General features: G+C 45.5%; 1 protein-coding gene across 5 annotated transcripts in view; it reads left to right on the top strand.

Annotated features, from left to right (window-relative positions):
• COL26A1 (collagen type XXVI alpha 1 chain) overlaps positions 1-20,989 on the top strand; it is a 181,065-nt gene that overhangs the window by 107,662 nt on the left and 52,414 nt on the right. For 3 of the 5 annotated variants that reach the window (XM_017828947.1, XM_017828948.1, XM_017828946.1), the window contains one exon: positions 17,176-17,274. In XM_017828947.1, the coding sequence (XP_017684436.1) occupies positions 17,176-17,274 (99 nt within the window). The remainder of the gene's footprint in view (positions 1-17,175; positions 17,275-20,989) is intronic. The other 2 variants (XM_017828944.1, XM_017828945.1) reach the window with 1 other exon arrangement.

A 20,989-nucleotide genomic window follows, 5' to 3' on the forward strand; every position in this document is an offset into this window, starting at 1 on the left:
GCACAAAGTAATTTGATCAAAATTGTCAGACATCTTGAGGGATCTAAGGTTTGTCCCATCAAGAACCACTTTTCACCTTTCCCTCGCTTCTGCATCTTAAAAATCCATAAGGAAAAAGGAAAAGAAAAACCAACAAAACCCAACCATTAATTTATATTTAGAAGCTGACTTTTCTCTTTGAATCTCTTTCTGGCTCAGCCAAACTCGGAGCCCAGGCTGACAGCTGTGAGTTTGTACCATCGATTTCCATGGACATGTTCCTCAGATAATTACCTGAGGGACCAGGTCTCAAACCTCAGCGTGTGGCCCACGGCCAAGGCGACGGAGATCTGGCACTGTGTGGGAAGAAGGGTCAGTGCAAATCAAACAAGAGCCCCATTCCCATGTGAGAAGGAAATAAAACCTCCACGTGCAGGCATGTGGAGAAGCTTCTCATTAGCCCCCTTAACTTAAACATAACCAAGCAGGAAAAATAATGCTGGCAAGAAAATGCAACTGTGTTTATTGGCCATTCGGTGCCCAGCAGGTCTCAAACTCTTTGCATTGCCTTTTTCATTAATGCTGCACTGGAAACCCCCTCTGCCTGTTCCTTTTAAGAGCTGAAAATCTTCTGTGTGCTGGAGGCATGAATAAAAGTTCATAGCAAAGAACATAAAAAGGAAAAGTTAACATACGTGGCTGTGAGCAACCTGGGTGGAAAACTGAAAGCTCTTCAGTCAGTGCACAAAAAGGTTCCTCCAGACAGACTGATGTGACACACTCACTTTGCCTTTGAGCATGAAGAGAGACCACGGGGACCAGCTTGGGCTTCAGTGTCTCACTTTCAGGTGCCTGAATTAGGGCAGGTAAATCCTCCACTTCAGTGTAGGCAGGGACTGCTGTGTAGCAGACAGGGGTGCTGCAGAGGGAATTGGTCTGTCCGTGGGGAACAGGATGTGTCAGGATATGCCATCATGTCCTGCCAAGCTGGCAAAATCCAAACTGTCAGGGATGGCTCCAAAGGCCCTGGGGTGCTGGGCATGTTCTCTTTGTCCAGGACATCCATCCCATTGTCTGGTTCCCTTTTCTACCAGCAAAAGCAAAGGGGCAAACCAGTTTCCACAACAAAATTGTTTCAGAAGCTCGTTCAACAGGTGACTCCTGTGGTCTCAGCTGTCACTCTGTCCAGAAATCGCTGCCTTTGCTGTGTGTGGAATGGCTCTTTGCCAGGATGGGGACCTGCAGGTGTGGTCAGCGAGCTGTGCTTGTGTTTGATGGGCTGCAGGAGAACAGAGCTCCCAAGGCCCAGCTTGTGGAGATACCACACACTCACTTGTTCCACCCCGGAAAATCACAGACCCCAAACTCAGTGAGACGTCCTGCGAGCCAGCCACAAATCCACCGGGGAAGTGGAAGTCAGGAATTCTTCCCATGTAAAAATCCAGCGTAATCTCCATGGCTATATTTAGGCATTTAAACCCCAACGCCCTGAGTGCCCCCAGTGTAACAGAGCAAAAGGAGTGTGAGGAAGTAGCAAAGTATTTGTCCCACATAAAGACTAAATATCCATTATCAGCAATCTCTTTGGCTTGCTTCCTCTGTTGTTTCTTTCCCTCTGGAGATTTGGCAATTGGATTGATTTGCTGCCTGACTCACTGTCTTAGATTGAGATACTGAGAATTGCTGACAGTCTTAATAAAATTAGTGTTAGGGAGGATGTTTGAACATTTGCCTTTGACGTTTTTAAGGGAGAGAGCTGACATTTAGTCTAAATTAAAAAGTTACTAAATTGCCTTTGTTTTTTCCCCTGACAAAAGTCTTAGTAGTTTTCATCTGAAAACTTAGTCCAAAATTAGGAATTTTGGATTGCAAGTTTTGGTCTTTCTTTTTGCCGAGAACCTCTGGACAGTCAAGAAAGCCCTAGATATTTAACAGAGTTTTTGGGAGAAATATTTTCATAAAACTGGAAGATAAATGTACAAATGTCTCTCGGTATTGTTTTATGATAGTGAGGATTGTTTTTTCTATCTTAGGTGACACAGAGGTCAAGCTGAAATAATGGTCTTAATACCAAATTCTAAGGACAGGCAATGATCTAGTTTTTATTTTTCAAGAATGGTTTGCATCATTACTTTTACATGCAGTTGCCTGGTCTTTAGGATTTGTGATTAACTTTTACTCCCTGTGGGAAATGACTGAATTCAGGAGACATTTGTTGCATGTCATTACTGCTCTTTGTCTGCACACCCCTGCACTCTGGTCTATCCCCAGGTAACAGCAGCAAGCTGGACTTGGGTTAGCTCTGGTCTGCAAGAGGATTGCTTTCCAGTGGCTGTAGGCAGTTTTCAGTAGCCTTTAAAGGTTTTCATTCAAGTGTTTGTTATTTTAAGCTCTTTGCCTAACAAGTGGAGCTGCCTGATGTCAATGTGAGTCTTCTTTAATGTTCCCTTTCCATAACCCTTGCAGCAAAGCATCAGAGCTGCTGCTACCAGTCAGTGTCCACAGAAAGTGTGGAATCACGTGAAAGGTGTTCCAGGTGTCACCACTCATTTGAAAGTTGTGTCCTTCCAAAGGATGGGACAAATAACTGCACTTTAACAGTGCAGCTCTGCTGGAGCCAGTGCACTGCTGGTCACCTCCCTGCCCTGTCTGTCTCCCTGCCTGTCTCATCCCTCAACTGGTGGGAATATAAGTTTCTGGGGTTGGAACTGGCATTGCTTTGTGCCCGTGTCACTTTGGGGCCATCCCTGCTGGCTGTGTGCTGTTATCAGCAGAACTAGTTGCTCTTCAGTGGATTTTTGTGGGGGGGAATGGAACAGAAAGGCTGTGCCAGTCACAGCTGTCCATGTGTGCGGTCGAATTCCTGCTGCCTTCAATGGAGGGTGAATGCCAGAATCTACAACTTTTCCTGCTCCCCTATAGGCAGCATTGCTTGTTCTGTCCCATGAAAGGTTGCTATTCTCTTTTTCCCTTTCTCTGGCTGTGAGAAGTATAAACTATTTTAGTGCAGAGATTTTGGAAGGTTTTCTCCCTCTTCCCCATTTCCTGAAAAGCTTTCATACGGAGTGAGACACTCATAAGCTTTTCCGAGATAAGAACTTAATTTATTTACCCTTCATTGTTCCAGGCATGGCTACAGATTGGTTTGGAAATTTGCTGTTCCAACTTTAACAGGTCACTGCATGGAAAGGAGCAGCTGGATTCTCCTCCAGAGCAGCCGTCAGCTGTTGGAAATCTCTTGATACTTCCCTGGCTTCTCCAGATTCAGCATTAACTTCTCCTTCCTGTAACAGGAATTTAATGCTACGTGCTGTAGACTCTTTAGCTAGAAAAAGGAGGGAAGCACAGGAAGGGAATACGGCATCCATAGCAGATGCTGGTGGGGCTGGCAGAGGCCACACCATTGCTCTGACTCCTTTTCACCTTCAAAAGGTCAAAGTGTAAGAGAAAAACCCTCTCCAACTTATCACAGCTTATCACAATCTTCCTGCAAGTAATTTCTGTGGCAAGTAGGCAACGAGTTCAAACCCGAGAAAGGCAAACTCTACTGTGTGCTTTTACATTGCTTTTCCTTCCCACCTCTTCCCCTCTCAAAAGGTGCCTCCTCTGTTGTGTAGGCCAATGTTCCAGGTGCAGAGCTGGGGTCTGGAGGCACAGCCCCATTTCTCATCTCACACCGACTGCGTGGCAGCAGAATTCTGCTGACTTGGGGGAAGTCAGTCCCGATTTACGCAGACAGAATGACCCATTTGTTAAATGTGCACGATGACATGTGTAGGAGGTGCAGTGCAGCCAAGGAACTCTGCCATGAGAACAGAGTTTCACTGCTGCTCGACTTTCTACAGAATACAATGACGAAAACTTCATATTGCATTAAGTAGTACTTAATTAATGTAAGCCACGAGAGAGAGAAATTCAAGCGACTTGCTCCTTTGAGCTGGATGTTTTACTGAGAACTGAGCCAGAGTGACATAACTGGTGGCTTTTTTGAGAAGTTGAGCTGTTGGTCACCTCTCCTTCTCAACTTGATACTGAGATTCGTCCTTCAACACCAGCTAAAAAATGTTGAAAGCAGGTTTTCTGCTTGATCTTTCACAATCTTTCTATCAGCGCTTCTTGCTGTGAACTTTCTGCTGTAATTTGTCAGTCTTGAATGTCTCAAAAGTTCCTGTGAGACAGGAACTGCACATGCAGGAGTGTCCCAAGGCAAACAGGGCTGTAGGCACCGACAACTTACAGTATTTAACCTCTGCAAGGATTTAACTGATGGGCATTTTGCAAATAGTCACAATCAATAGAATTTTTTCATGTGACTAAATCTGATTATGGGATGAGAATAAAGTGAGAAGGGGAAAGAACAGGGGAGGCACCATTCAGTTACCATTGCTGGTCATCAGAGCTTGGAATTTATGTCCTGTGAAAAACATGGGGAAATAACTGAGAGTCAGGAGGGAAGTTACTGGCCATGACATCATTAACTCAGTTAATACAAAACTTTATATGCTCACAAGGAGAGACTTGTCTGTTGAGCTGATGGTAAAGGGGGTGGATTCTGCCTGCTGTAAATTGATGTGGTTCCACTTTGACATGTCAAAATATTCACTGGCCTTTTGTGTGGTTTTGTCCAGACCAGGGATCCTCAGTTCTGTGAGGTGTGACCTTTTCCTCTCAGCCTTTCAGGTTAAGAGGGTATAAAATTTGTTGCTAGACAAGGAGGTTGCAAGGATTTTGGTGAAACTCAAGATGAAGTTCCCAGATCCTTTTGATGCATTGTTGACTGTTTTCAAGCACTTTGTCTCTCCCCTTTATTCTGAACTCGGAGCTATTCATTAAAAGGGAAGAAAGAAAAAGCAGTTTCCTCTAGTTAAGATAGTTAATCACATTTAGAAGATCCACAGATGGAGCCCCCTGAATGGCCTGTTGAATTTGAGACTCAGCTCTCCCTGGAGGATATTAGAGTCTCATCGTTCACACATCCAGCTCCCGTAATGACGACTGGGATTATTAGAGAAAATCCCCTTGTGCACCAGTGAATCCAAACTCATGTGGTTCTCTTGCCTGTGCATTTAGACTCCAATTCACAAAACAAAACAGCTGGATTAGCACAGGCAGGGCCAAGTCATCTGGGGGAGGGGTATGTTCAGTTTTGTGAGCAAAGCGATCGCGGCTCGGGAGCATTTCATGATTTGTCTGAATGTGGAGTTGTCTCGGATCGTGTGGGGGAAGGTCATCACAAAAATGCTCTGAATAATCACTGGTTTTGATGTTCAGGTCAGTGGTCTTGTGTGATGTGTGACTTTATGGTACAGCTTTCCTTCTGAAATTTTTCCCAGTGTGTTCACAAGATCCCATGTCCCGGCCAGTGCTAATCGTAATCACTCGTTAATTGGAAAATGATGAGGGAAATGGGTAGCCCACTATAGAATGAAATATATTCCATGGACATCTGGTGTTAGATGCCTCTAGTGTGAAATAAGAAAGCAATTGTTGTGTCCCCAGGGAACTGTAACCCTGCCAGTAAAGTTTTTCGTTCAGGGGGTGTAGTGGGAAGGGTTCCTTCTCTTTGGAAAAGCATGGACAGCGCTGGTATTGAGGCAAGGGATTCTCCTACATGTGCTGTGAGTGAGAGCTGAGCACACATTGAGTTACTCAGAGGCTGATGTAAGTGGAGAGATCTGTCCCATCCAAACATAGGATGGTGGCTGGGCAGGTATTTCAGCCAGTGAATAACCAAAATATCAACCAACCTCCAGGGATTAACCATATGTCATTTACCCTCCTGTAAGCAGAATGAGAATTCCATATGCATTCCCATCCCATGATTTTGAGTTAATCTTCCACTGGCGTGTGATTTTTGAGGAGCTATAGATTGAATCCAGGCACACCAGCCAAGCCCAATTTCCAATTTATTTTATTTTATTTTATTATTTGTTTGTGGAGTTTCAATATTCTTTTTCTTTTCAAATTCCTTCAATACCAAAGGGCCAAACAGATTCTTGGGCACTAATTTAAAATACTGCTACTAATAACAACAACCTAACATTTGCTGTTTGTGAAAAGCTGACAACCAGCAATGATGAAAGATGAAACTGCCCCAAGTTTCTTGGCAAAAGTGACGGAGGCAAATATTTCAGAGGTCATTTCAATTTTGAAATTTGCTTCCTTGGAGATTGTGCTGTGGTAACAATTTGCCTTCTAGATGTTATCGGTGAAGCACTGGAATTCCATAGTAACTGAAATGAAAGAATTTTAGGATGTGGAGTCTGGCTGTTGAAGATATCCCTGTGCTGCTGTTCTCATTAACCTTGCTGGTCTTACAGGCAGTTGCTGCACAGTCCAGGTCCAGCATTTCTCACTCAACATCTTACAGTGCAAGCTCAAAATGATTTGATTGTCCCCACTCACTGATATAACATGCTCGACTGCCCTATTTGTTATCTGTTGGCCTTTTCAATAAGTTTTTGTGGGTTTGTTTTTTAAAAAGCAAACATACCCCCAACCTTGCTTGTGCACTAATTGACTTTGCAAGTGAAATAGTGCTCTCTTATTTAACAGCAGTGCTTCAGGAGCACTGAGACACCACTCAGAGCAGGGCTCTCTATGAGCATTGAACAAACCCACAGCCACAGCAGGACCTGCCAGGTGGCAGCTTCTGCAGTCCTTAACATTCCCTTTTTTTTTTTGCATGGGAATAATGGGGACTCTGAAGAAGTGCTGCGCTGATAGATTTGGTGAGATGTGTCTTATGTAAGAAAAAATTACAGCTGAAAACTGTTGTTTCCCAGCCTGATTTGTTCTCTCTGCAGCAGGGCTGCCCAGCAGGTGTTTCTGAGATCAGCTGAGGATCTCCCCCGAGGCCTGATTATTTTTACTGGGCTTTGTTGGGTGACTCCTCCCAAATATCCTTGTCCCTGGCACCGGGGGCCACCTTCACTGATGGCCCAAAAGCCTGAGAGAGTGGGATACAATATGGAATGAGGGATCTGTGATGTGATGAGAGCTGGTGCTGCTGTTCCAGGCTCTGTCTGGGACTGGAGGGGACCTGCATGTTTAAAGGCAGTCCTGGGTTCTGTAGAGCTGGTTTTAATGGTTTTAATCAGTGCTCTGCCTGATTGCTTCTCCAGCTTCTGTGCAATCCATTTCTTTTTCATGCCAAAACCAGCTTGCAAAGCCTTTGACTCTGCTCTGGCTCAAGGGCAATAATGTAGGAAAACAAATGTCTTCTTTTAGCTTTCCTGTGCACCTTTTGATACGATCCTGATTTTAACGTTGCACAGTTCTCGTGGAGCAAAAAACTCACATTGTTTTTGGTTGTTAGCTGAGTTCAGCAATTCCAACTTTGTCCAGTGTTTCTAGGCTTGGATTCTGACCTGTAGGCTTACTGGGTGAGTAGGGAGGCTGTACCCAAGCACTGGTAGGACATTTATTTGTCCTTTTTCACTTGCTGCTGACTTGGATCTTGCTGCTGGGGAGCAGCATCATGAGAATAGCTCTTGGTATGTTGTGTTCTTGCAGTTGGTGCCTCTCCTTGGGGTATCTTGTGCTTCAGGGATAAGGAATTGAAATCTCTTTTCACTGGGAAAAGAGGGCTTGTATGGAAGCTTTACCCTGGAGAATGGCCTTTTGACTGCAGGGTGACCTGATCTAGAAGTCATCGAGTACCTACTCTGATCTCCAGCTCAGAAATGAAGTGCCTGTTTCTCTGAGTAGATGAAAATACCCCAAGGCACAGTCAGATTTCTAAGAAGTTTCAACACCTACTTGCAGTGTTTCTTTCCTTATCTCCCTCCAGCAGTTGGAGGTCATGTGGAACACCTTTTTTTCATGGAATTGAGCCGCAGATTGAAAAACCTGCTGCAGTAGATTGTGAGCAGGTTTCTGTTTTGACTTTTCAATTTATATCACTGAAGACAAATTTTATTAGTAAAATCTTGGGCAACTCAGCAGTGGATTTTTAGGCTCTGACTGGGTGCCTGGAGCAGCATTTCTTTGAACTGTCTTTGAGAGGAACTGCAGCTGTATAAATGGATGAAGACTGTGGAAAGAAACTATAAATATGGCTTTATTAAGGTGGGTTTTTAAATCAAAGTGACTTTTTGAAATATTTTAATGAACCTTAAAAACTATTTTGCAGTTCTTTCCAACAGTTATGTTACTTTTCAGCAATGGGAGAGGAGGGGCATGTTAGTGAGGGAACCGTGGCCTTTGCATCTCTGGCAGTGGATGGGGCAGTGCCTTTTCCATGGACTCTTTAACCTTAGCTGGACAAAACAACTTAAAATGACCAGGTGCTAGACCAGCATGCTGCTTCTGCTACTCATTTTCATGGTGTAAAATGTGACTGGGCTACACAGGGCTAGACAGATACCATTGGGTGCTGTTGGGGGTCAGGGAGTGAGGAATTTGGGGGCATTTGAGACATTTCCTGTTGCCCTGCAGCTCTTTAAATGGGCAGTGGTGGATTGTGCTTTACCAGGAATGTGACAAACTCACTCAATATATGTTTTCCTTGCTAGAAGTAAATTGAAAACAACGATTTAGCACATGAAAAATGTGCAAGCGTAGCTTGATGATGGTTTAGTGCCTCATATTCCCCTCGTGTTCTTGTTATGGGGAGTTTAGGATCTTTGCTTAAGTGCACGTGGCAAGTATGTGAAGTCCACAAGCCAACTGGTACTTTGTGTTGGCTGTCCTGGGAGTTAATCCTGGGCTCCGTGAGCACCACTGAACTCTTGTCCTTAGCAGTGGGAGCCAGTGAAACTGTAGAAGAAACTGGGGCTTTACATCAGAAAAGACACATCCATTCCAGCTTAAACACACACCTCCACATCTCCATGGCTCCAGAGCTGGCTCCAGTGAAATGCAGAGAGGGTTAGTCTGAAACAGAGGGTGGAGCAAGGGGTAGGTGGAGGGATATGGGTGGGCATTGGAAACTCTGGGCTAAACCACTGGCACTCCTGTCTTGCTTATTCTCCACCGTAACGCCGTGTCTGTGAGGAGAACACTGGGCAAGGTTCTTCACTGAAGGCCAAGGCCATACCATGAAGGAAATCATTCAGAAAGCTTCACAGTAGTAGTAAAGAGTGTAAAAGTAGCTGTGATGGAAGTGTTTTCTTCTGGGCACAGACACGAGGGTGTGTGCACATGTACACAGCATCTGTGTAAATGGCTGTAACAGAAAAGGCACTGGAGTGCATCATCCAGAGGTGGTCTGAGCTGGGAGTTCCACTCAGCAGAGCCTGATGAAAAGAGGCTTTGTAGCAACTACAGTGCTCTGTTTGGGGAGGCAGAGGTGTTCCAGATACACTGTACCATCATGGTCAGAATGCCTTTGTTTTTGGCACAAAGGTAACCACCTCTTTTTTTATTCAAGTGTCACATTTTACCCACTTGCATTTTCCTGCTTGTATGTTTTGGCTTTGGCCCAGGCCCTCGGGCTGTGTGTGCTCATCTGGTTTTGATAAAACATTGAACTTAGACAATACATCTTCTTGGACATTTCTTCCTGTTAGATTCAAATGTGATACAAAGCAACCAGTACTTGATCAGTAGCAGACACTGTTTTTATCAAGCATTGTTGGATGTTCATTAGCCATGAAAGGACTGTAGAGAAAACTTGCCACAGCACACACTGGTACAGGTAGGTGCTTCCTCTTCTGAGCCCTTCTTTTAGCCACTTCAGAGAAACCCCAGGCTGGATGTTGGGTGCTCTTTTAAAGTCCATATTCACCTACTAGGCTACAACATTTAAATTATTCAGCTGGTGTTTATCTTGCTTCTTTTACAGCCTTGTTAGTCTGCTAAGAGAGATAAAATGCTCCTGAGATATTGAACAGTGGCAGGTGAATGGGAGTAGCAACCTCATTAAAAATCATCTACTTATCCTGATATTTAGGTAGCATTTAATGACATGAGAATTTGGAGTGCAGTAAAATACTGGGTAAAAAGCTGAGTAAAAATAGCATTTCTCCTGGTCTGCCCAAGGAGCATGTGTGACCTCTGATAAAATTGTGAGTCTGTCAGCCTCTGTAATATTCTTAATATCCTTAATGTACACAAGGAAAGGATGTACCACATCCTTGTTTATTAGACAGTGATCTAAAACATGAGGAAAGGTGTTCATCTCACTCAGGTTCATCTGCCTACCTGTGCATCTAGCACTCATCTCTACCCGTCATCCAGGCTCCCCTGGTGGAGTAGGAAGAGGGAGAAAGAGGGATGTCTCCAGAGGGCTGAGCATTCCTGCCTGATTTGCATGCCTGGCAAATCCACCAGATGTGGCAGTGTCACCACATGGTGTTAGTGATGCTGAGTGAGCTCGGAGTGGCTGCTGTGTCCCTGTGTTTGCACCATTCCTTGAGGAGCAATTGCCTTAAATCCTGGTCCCTGGGTAGTTCTGCCTGTAGCCTGCTGTGCTGGGCTGGGCACAGGGATTGCTGGGATCCCTGCTGTTATCTCAGGACATGAGCCTGCCCACAGCCCTCCTGTGACACTTATTTTCAGTGTCCAGCTCTCAGCTCTTCCAGCAGGACTGGTTTGTGAGACGGGCGATGGGGGAAACTCCAGCAGATGCTGCAGTGAACTTGTTCCGTGTGCTGTTGGAAAGCCTGAGGGAGATAAAAGCTCCTCAGCCTTACCCAGCACTGCTGTCAGAGGTCTCAGCCTGACCTCAGGCTCTGACAGACGTGTTTATCCAGCGTGAGGGAGGCTGCAGGCACCGCTTTGTTCTCAGCTGTTTTATCTCTTCGTGTCTCATCTCCCTTTCTCCGGCCAGGGCACTGAGATGAAAGTTGAGTGCACCCCTCTGCAAACTTCCTGATAGATCCAATTAAAATACTTCATTCTTGTAGCACATGGGAGGGTTGAGCCATTGAACCTATTCTGCTGCAGGGTTACGATCCTGGAGCTTTTTTAATGTCTTGTTTCTGGGATTATGGGTATTCAAACCTGAGACTGAACACTTCGGCTTTTATGGGAAAGGCTGGTAGAACTTAACATGATATTTGGTTTTCAGCAGATTTTTGCTCAACGTGGAACTGAGTCTTGCCATCTTAAATACTATACTCAAATAAATAAATGTGGTAGAATCCCATTTAATTTGTGTGAGTTACACTCCCTAAAATCCTCTAGGCTATTTGAACAGATTACAAGCCAAAACCCAGAGTTTACCCCTAAGTTTCCAGCTGTGCAAATCCATCCTTAGATATTAAAAAGACTAAGTTTCATTATACATTTTCTGTCTCGTGTATCTTGACCAATTTGCTGCAACAATCAAAGATCTGGTTCTCAGAGTGTTGTAACCAACAAGTGGTTTTTTTAATCATATCTTAATCCTCAGAGGCAAGAGATAACACTCAGAGCTCACTAGATTTTTTCTGTGACACTGAAACACATGACAGACCCCCACTAAATCTGTCTCCAGGTCCTGGGATTAGAAGGCAGCTGACAATGCTCATTAATGATACACAGGATGAGGGGGAAATCCTGCTTACGCTCCCTGTATTGATTGTTCCAATGATTGCAATGTGATTTTATTTTTGCCTGTATCATGTGGACATGGCACAAGAAGAAATACATAGCAGAGGTTCCATTTTTTTTGAAGTGTCACCTAAGCCATCTCCCATTTAAAAAATGAAGTTGCTTTTACAGGAACCATACAAAACCCTTGTCAAGACTTCTATGAAATACTGTTGTGTCCTAATAATAACTCCTAGCTGAAAAATCTTGGCATCCTGCAGTTTAGGAAAGGGTTTTAAAATTCACCTTCAGTTTTTGGGCAACAGGCAAAACATGTGGCTCTGTTTAGGAGCTATTTTCGTTAAGGCCTGACAATACAGGATGATAAAATACAGCTGCATTGTTTAAACTTTCAATTTAATTTCTGGTTTGTGTCCAAGTTGTTTCATCAATATGGCGCCATTCATTTCAAAACAAAGCCCTTGGAAGGGTCTCCATTACCCCACCATTGATCAAGAGGGTGTTAAAATGTGGAACCTAATTATGTTCCTGGCCTGCTTGGAATTCCAAAATTGGATTTTTATAACTGTCAAATTTGCAATCAGGGTAACTTTCCATGACAATTAGTCAGAATTATTAAGGCTTTTGTTGCCAGGGAGTTATAACTAATGGTGCTGGTTCACTTTTCAAGGCTCAGTAAGTGTCAAAGGCAACATTTATCTTGCAGAAGAGCCATTTCACTCCAACATTGTCTATACTGAACTGCACCCGAACCTCTACTACTGTTACAGTCATTTTTATCAACCCTCCAGGGCTGAGCTGTGGCCACAACCTCTGCTGAAAGCTCTGCAGACAGAATTATCCACTGGGTCCTGCCTTGTTGCAAGATGGGACTCGAGAATTGTGACATGAGAAAGTTCATCCCTGAGTGTTTCACTCAGGCTCAGCTTGGTGAGGGCTGGTACTCAAAAGGCTGTTGATTTTGGTCAATTATTGCTTTGAATCTTTCAAAGGAGCCAAACAGAAACATCTGTACAACCTGTCTGAGGAATTCTCTCTCCTCCCAGCCTGACTGACACCTCACTCACAGTTAAGGCACCTGTGTGTGTGATGTTGAGTAGGTGCTGAACTAGAGGCATTTGCCCAGGTAGGAAATCCTTCTTGGTCTAGCTTTACAAACATTTAAAAAAAATACTAAAGGGGAAAAAAAAACCCAACCAGTTGCAACAACAGGCAAAACCAAATCCAAAGACAAATTAAAGCTGAGATATCTCCCCTATGCTGCCTTTTTCCCAGTGTTTAGCAGCCATGTGGTCCTTTGGCCCAAATGCTGATGCACGAGGGTGTTCACTCACAGGAGAGCAAACACTGACAGAAAAGCCTCCCTTGCCTCCTGTGCAACACCCATTTTGGAGGCACCTGGTGCCTTCATCTTTGCATCAGTTAAATGAACCACTTCCCAGGGGCAGTTAAAATCACCCTCTCCATGTTCCTGCTGTTCCTCCCACCCCACAGTGCCCGTTCTGTTCCACTGACTCACAGGGTCTAAGGAACAAATCTCCTTGAAAAATAATCAATTAGTGTGTTCAGATTGGGTTATTTTCAGGTCTCTCTTTCCTGTCTGTCAGAGTGTCCATCCCTGAGGTGCAGAAAACAAAAGTGGCAACTTTTAAACCAGTTAAACTTAAGCACTGGTCGAAATGTCACCTCTGGTTTTCCCCAGGCAGTCAGAGCCTGCCTTTTTCTCCAAGAACATCTCTTTTTCTCTTAGAACACCTCTTTTTCTCTTAGAACACCTCTTTTTCTTCTGTGTCCACTGACATATATTTACCTGGATTGTCATGGTGATTGTTTTTGACAAAAAGATCTGGAATTCAGCATTATTGATACAGGGCCCAAGTTGTTCAACCCCCTAATCCTGCAGAACGTTTGCCCGGGAAGAAAGAGGGATTGTAATCAATTTTGCTTAATTAAATCAACCTAAACTAATTGTCAGCTAATAAAATAGTGTTGGTCAGCTCATAAAACAGAAATGAAGATTAAAAGAGCAGTTGCCATGAACAGGTGGTAACTCTGTTTCCAAGTTAGACCACATTACTCTCTGGCACAGAATCTCTGAGAATACCTCATATTTGAGTTTTTTTTCAAAAAATGTTTATGAAACTTATAAAATATAGAGCTCATTTTATAACCAATTTTCTATCTCACCTGCCAAGAGCAGTGGGGGTTGAGCCAGCACAAGGCGGATGCAGAGTTTTAGGCACTTGTCCAGAAATGGATTCCCTGCACAGGGCTGTGGAATACATTTCTACCTTTGACTGGCCCTTCTTTTGCAATTCTTGAGATTTAGGTGGGGTTTTCTTGTTGCTATTACAAAAAAACCCCTTGTAAACATGTTTTTAATCTCTTTAATCTTGACCTGACACCGTTGTGCAAAGGGAGAAGCTTCCTATGCACACTGTGGCTGCTGTTTAACTCTAGATGGATCTTGAGTTAGTAACAGGATCCCTCTGAATTTGATCTTTGATATTTATGTTGACTCTGCAGATCTTGCAAAAGGCATCAAACATTTATCTAATTTTAGCTGGAAAGGACTAAACTGGAACCTTTGCTTCTCAAAGTAGAAGCAGAACTTGGTGGTTTGTACTTGCTGTTAATGGTTGAATAATGGAAGAAAATTTATTGCACAGTGGCTGCTACAGTTTTTGGTTAAAAGTGCAAAACTATGTGGTTCTCAGACTTTTGTTATGGCTTGCAGGGAGTGTGGAGGCTCTGTGGTGATGCAGGGCTTTAGACACTCGTTGCACATCTCATTAACCTGCCATTTTCTGTGAGCCATTCCCAAAATCTCATGCAGGATGCACTTGGTTGCTCTTATGTGAAGTCCTCAAATCTGGTAAGGCACTTAAAGACTGGTTTAATTCTCTTCAACATCAGCCCTCCTCTTTGAGAGGGTACCATCACAGTCACTCTGCTGCACTGACACAGCTCGTTGGGTTCTGGCTGCAGGGACAGTCCCAGTGCCAAGGGGATGCTGCTGGGAATGCCCCACCTGAGCATTTCAGCTGCACAAGACAAACTGTGCAACCTTGTAGCCTCCAGCAGCTTGTTTGGGGACTTGACCTGGCTTTAATTTTTGGTCACACATTGCTTTGGGACCCAGACTTGTTTTTAAAATGTGAGACTTGACTCTTGTTTCTCTGCACTCCTCTTGCAGCTGATGTGCCCTTCCCTGCCATGGAGGGCAGCTGCTCTGGTGCAAGGGAACCAGTTTTTAGGCTCTTTGAGACTTGCCTTGCTGCTTTCTTTGGGCTGGTGTCTGACCTGGATAACTGAGCTTTGCTCTGCTTCCTCTCAGAGGCAAAGGATGAGTTCCCCCAGCTGGCTGTCCAGGGGAGGTGGGGAAGGTGCTAGAGCTGCATCCCAATCCTCCCCTGCAATCCCGTGTCTGCTGTAGCAAAGACAGGGAGCAGAGTGGCTTTGACTTGCTTCCTGTGAAGAAGGACATTACTGTGGCTTGATAGAGACAGAGCTATAGGAAGAGGTGGGACAGTTAGAAACCATCTGACAAGGTCAGGAGTGTTGGGAGAGAGGTTTCCATGGGAGGCCAGGACTCCCCAGTGTGGCTCCTGCAGTTTGTTTAGGAGGTTGCAACTGCTGCTGACAGAAGCAAACGTGACACAGCTTGGAGCCAGCTGGCACTGGGGACACCAGGAAAGGCTGCAGCGTGGCCATCACCTTCTCCCTGTGGGATTTCCCAGCAGCCAGCAATGCTGCCTGGCTCCCACTGCTTGAGCTGCTGGGAATAGAAGTGGTGGGAGCAATGCAGCACATGCTGTGGTTGCTCATCTGTGCAAAGCCATGGTAGGAATTTATGGGAACATCCTCTTGGGTCCCTGATCTGATTTACCATGTCCTTGCTGAATGAGCATCACTTGAATCCCAAATCTTGGATTAAACTAGATGAAAAAATTCCTCACTCTGGCAATCCTGTGAGGGGCTTGGGGGCAAGTCCCTCTGGGACAGAATTTCTTTAAGAAACAGGGAATAAGATAGTGTTGGTGTCCATTCAGGGCAGTTTTCTCTTCATCCACATGTCCCATACTTACCTAACACTGAGGAAACATTTGCTGGGAGTTACACCAGCAGTCAAGTCTCTATTATTTCCCTCAAAGGATGGGTTTAGGGGGAATGTAACACTGTGACTGTGGGACTGGCCTCAGCTCATTATCACTGCTTGTGTCCTTTAAAGCTTGAGGTGATAGAGAGGAGCCGGAGGAATGTTAAAGCATCACTGCTCCAAAGAAATGTGTGTTCAGTGAGTTTTTGAGGGTGTTAAGGGAATCCAGACCAGATTTGCACTGGTGTAAATGCAGCAGCACTTCTCATTCCTCCCAAAGAGGATGAGTAGGAGAACCATAAGCAAGTCTGCTGCTCAGCTTCCCAGGCATGTGCACAAACCCATCCAGGACCCCAAACTAACAAAAACCATATTCAAAGCAATTATCTGATCTTGTTTGTTTGTTTTTCATGTGATGTTTCTAGACACTGGTGCAACAAACACGCCCTTGTAAAATCTTGTAACAGTTGTTTGTAGTTAGTATCTTCAAGATGGTTTTATGTGTGCTGATCGTGACTAATATCCATCTCTTCGATGTGATCGTCACCCTCCAGTGCTGGGGGAAGTTTTTCGTACTAAGACAATTATTTTCTCAGCTTGTTCAGCATTTTTTCTTCTTCCTTTTTTACCCTTCTATTCACAAACCACAGATACTGATTTGCTCATGTATTTTGCTTTCCAGATGAAAGTGCTTTGTGGTTCACAGACTTAAATAATTAGGTCTTCACAGAACTCAGACTGGTTATAAAGGCAGTTGGAGTCGTCATCTCTGGTTTTACACTTGGAAACAGAAAAATCTGCAGAGACAAGTCAACCAACCCAGCTCACAAGCAGAGCTGGGGGCAGACACCCCCTCTGAAGTGTACTGGTTATCCTAAGCATTAGGAGGTGCTGCTGTGCCCACACTGCTAAAGGCCTTCCCCCCTTCTTGATTCCATCTCTTCCTGTTGTCACAAACTTGTTTTTTAGAACATGCACCAGCTGCTGGAGAGGTGCTGGGTTCCTCTTCCCGTGGCTCAGCCAAAAAGACAGCAGCTGCTCTCCCTCCTTGAGCTGGGACCACTCTCTCCCCACAGTGTGCAAAGGAGGCAGTGACTGCCGTTATCCCAAAAAAACACCCCAGAACCAACCCCAGTCCCTTCTGCACACAACCAGAGTGGATGCTGCAGCCTGTTTCACTCAGTAGGTTTCACAGAACATTTTGAGTTCAAAGGGACCTGAAGGATCCTCAAGTCCAGCTCTTAAGTGAGTGGCCCATGCAGGGATCAATCCCATAACCCTGGTGTTGTTAGCACCGCACTCTGACCATCTGAGCTAATCTCTGCTTTGTCTGTGGTTGTGTTTCTTGGAAGCATCATCTCCAGTGGAGGCAGGGGCTGTTTTACAGGCTCGTTTCAGCACGTGGGAGAGCTGTGTGTGTGCTGTGCATGCCTGGCTTGCCGGGGGTGGGATGGGGGAGATGCTGCCAGGAGTGTGAACGAGCCGAGCAGGAGGCGCTTTCAGTCCTCACCAAGTTTTGCTCCTCAAGCTGAGTAAACGTTTTCTGTGCTGAGCCAACAGTGTGCAGGGAGAGGGTTTGCCACATTCCCAGTGATAATTGCCTTGTCTCCCCCCCGCAGGTGCTCCTGGCCGCCAGCACGGTTCCTTTCCCAACCAGGACCGTAAGTGGGCAACAAACACGAACCTCCCGGAAAGGCAGAGCCTGAGAGTGAAGTGGGGTGCACTCCTGGGTGGGGGGCTGTGGCAGCCAGGGATGCCCTTTGCTTGTGGGGAAGAGCTTATGGGAGGGGGTCTGTGAGTCTCTGCCTGCTCTTTGCCTCAGTTTCCCTCAGGTACCTGGAGGGCAGGGAAAAGGGGAGTTGGGAATGGCTGGCTTGCCCTTCCTAGTTTTTGCTTGATTCACTATCAGAGGGAGGGCACCAGGCTCCACAGACCCTGGCTCTGTCCCAGGGTGCCTGTTGTGCTTGCTTTGTCATTAAAACTCACCCCCTGTTTTTCCCTGACCTGCTCATGCTCCTCATCAGCCTTTGGGGGTGATGTGTTGAGAAGAGCCAGACCCGGGGTTGGCTGGATGAGGTGAGTGCTCAGAGGGACGTGGCTGTGACCTTGTGTGTGATTGCAGGCTCTCCACGAGCAGAGAGGTTCCTCAGCCACTGGCATCCAGCAGCCTGGGGTCTCCTCATCGTGTGTCTGTGACACTCATGTTGGTGTCTCTGAACAGCCTCCCCTGAGAAAACCAAAATGGTTTTAAAGGTTGAAAGTGAATGAAGCTTATTTGTTGCTTGCTGGTGGGCAAACTATGTGTCTCCAAATTCATGGAGAAAAGTGGCTTGAAAGCTCTCTGCTGCATGTGCAAAAGCCCAAATGAGGTTTTAAGTTCAACCATATATATCCAATGACAGTTAATCAATGAAAAGCAGGAATTCCCATGGGAGTCTTTGTAGCTGATGGCCATGGGCAGCTTTTGTGGAAGATGAGAACTGTGGCAGCTCTGAAGCCCCACAAATGCTGAGCACACGAGTTACTCCCAGGGGCTGGTTGGGAAAGCAGTGGTGTGCAGGAGCATGAAGAGCTCTCACTGCTCTTTCTGCTCTCCTTGCTGAACACACACTCAGCACAAAAATCAGTGTCCCATAGCCCAGAAGCTCCTGTGAAGCCTCAGATTAGGACAAGCCCTGGTCTTTTTGCTCCACCCTCTGTGGGGATGTGCTTCATGCTCTAGCTGCAGTTCCTCTCTGTGTGCTCTGCCCATGGATGCCACAGAACATGCCACAGATTCCTCATTATCCATGGCTGTCCAGTGTGGAATTGGCCATTGGTCCCAGGCAGAGCTGGAGGAGTGGGCAGGAGCCAGAGGGGGCAGCCTGGGCAGGATCTGCCTCCAATCTGCAGTGCTGCATCCCTTGGGTGGGACCCTGAAGCTGAAGATGCCCAACACCTATTCCTAGTGCTCACTAGGGAGGGCTTTTGGAGTGTGTAACAGCTTCCTTGGAATTCTTCATTCTTATTGTATCAGGAAAAAAAATGAATGTCTGAATAGAGAAGTCAGTCCCAGTCCTTCTGGGAGGGAAGGGTCCTTCAGTCCTTGTTCCTATCCTCATTCTCTGCCATGATTTGGGATGCTGTTGCTTACTCCTCTCTGTTCCTTGGGCATGTCCTGGCACACAAATGCATTTCTTACCACACTGACCCTTGTGTTGGAAGTGCCATGCAGAGGAACTGATGACATGTCCAAAGACACTTGGGAAAGTATTGTGTCAGCAGGAATTACATCTTAAATTTTCTCCAGTGCTAATTATTGGTCCTGCCACAGGCCAGTCTTAGTTCTGGATTGCCTTTTTAAAGTGGTGATTTGTTTCCTTGGTCTGTCTCCACCTTTGTGCTTCAGTTTGTCCCTTGGTGGTTGTGCCCTTTTCAACATCTGCCCCGTTTGGTGTCCAGAGAGAGCACGAATAGTCCTGCCCCTGCACATCACAGCCCTCTGAGGAGACAAGATGTTAAATTATTTTAAAATGTGGTTTCCTCCATTGTGCCCTTTCATGCACTTTTAAGGTTTCATGCAGGCAAAATCTGGCTGATGCTATTATTGTTCTGCTAACCTGACAGTGGGGTTAGAGCACAGAACTGGGTGTTTATGATGGTTTTGATGGGTGTTTAAGATAATCAGAGGGATGGAGCACCTCTCTTATGAGGACAGGAGCTGGAGTTTTTCAGCCTGGAGAAGAGAAGACTCTGAGGAGACCTCATTGTGGCCTCCCACAGGCCACAATAGTGACAGGACCAGGGGCAATGGTTTTAAACTCAAAGAGGGCAGGTTTAGATTAGATGTTAGGAAGAAATTCTTTACCTGGTGGGTGGGGAGGCCCTGGCACAGGTTGCCCAGAGAAGCTGTGGCTGCCCCATCCCTGGAAGTGTCCAAGGCCAGGTTGGATGCAACCTGGTCTAGTGGAAGGTGTCCCTGCCCGTGGCGGGGGGGCTGAAACTGGATGTTCTTTAAGCTCCCTTCCAACATAAACCATTGTCATTCTATGATTTATAGGCTGGTTGGTTTTAGGGGGGTTTTTTGACTGTGCAAGGAGTTCTCTTTATTGGCAATCTGGCCTGGGATTCCTCTAGTGGTCTGATGTTTGAAGGTTTCCTTCTATGGTTTGCTCTTAGTCATTTAGCTACCAAATGATATGCTGATTTTTGGGCTGTTGGCTAAACTCTTTGGAATTGTGGGGCAGGAAGGCAGAGACTTATTGCTTGTATTTGATTAGGGGCTTTTTCTACACCTTGGTGATCTGCATCCCAATACCTTGGGAATGCCACTCCAGGCATCTGGCCCACTGCCCCGACAGGTAATCCAGTGTTATGTTTGCTGCTGGAAGGCTTTCAGAAGTGTGAGTTGCTGCTGTACTTCTAGAAGGGGCAGGAAGGGCTGTCTGTTTTCTCTAACACTGTGGTGTTCCTCGTGGGCTCATAAGCACTGTGGCACAGAGAGATCTGCAGATGCTTCTGGCCACACTCAGGCACTTCCAGCCCTTCCCAAGGTGGGTGTCTCTGGCTGGTGTTTGCTATTGGCTGTTTCTGAGGCTTCAGCCCATCAGAAACTTTAGTTTCAGGGAGTGAAGTGGAATTTGAACTATCTGAATATAGTCCTTTGTGTCAAATCAAATGATTTGTTAAAGTGAGGCCAGATTTGTGGGGAGAATCAATCTTTTTTATTAGATCAACTGATGTGGAAAAAGCAGACAAACTTTCAGGCATAATAACCCTTCTCCTGGCCTGTGTTTGTATTGCAAGAATGAAGGGACCTGTCTGCCAGGGGAGACTGTGCTTTAGGATATGCATTCCCTCTGTTCCTCAGCAGTCTTGGTCTGAACACAGACATGGGTGGCATTTTTGGGTATGCTTGTACACTTTTTGGGGTAGAAAACTTTGTCTCCCTCTGTGTTTGGACACTAGATGTTCCTACAGAACAAATAATGGGCTCTGCTCTGCAGCTGACTCATTGTATGAGTCTGGGGCTGATTATGGATTCCCTCTGTGCCTCAATTTCCATCTGTAAAATGTCACAGATGCCCACCATTCATAAATCGCTTTCAGATTTCCAGATGAGGTGCTGTGTAAGTGTAGAATAGCATTAGTTTATGCATATTGTGCTAGAGGATAATATAAAACACATGCAGCAGAAGAGCCTCACAGATGTCTCTCTTTCAACTGCAAAAGGCAAGGCCCGGGCTGATGATTTAGCACAGCACTAATTGGACTAAAATAGGAGATTGCTTTTGTACTGATGCAATTGTCACCATTAAAGTCCTCATTTACCAACAGTTTCTGGAGATAGCCCAGTTATTTCCTATTGAGGAGAACTGTAATGCCTTGAGTTTCAAAGCAGAGCGATTTACAGCAAACACCAACGTTTTTCCAGCATCCCCTTCCAGCATCCCC

This window comes from Lepidothrix coronata, unplaced genomic scaffold (assembly GCF_001604755.1).
Source record: "Lepidothrix coronata isolate B3197 unplaced genomic scaffold, Lepidothrix_coronata-1.0 Scaffold154, whole genome shotgun sequence".
Lineage (NCBI taxonomy): Eukaryota > Metazoa > Chordata > Aves > Passeriformes > Pipridae > Lepidothrix > Lepidothrix coronata.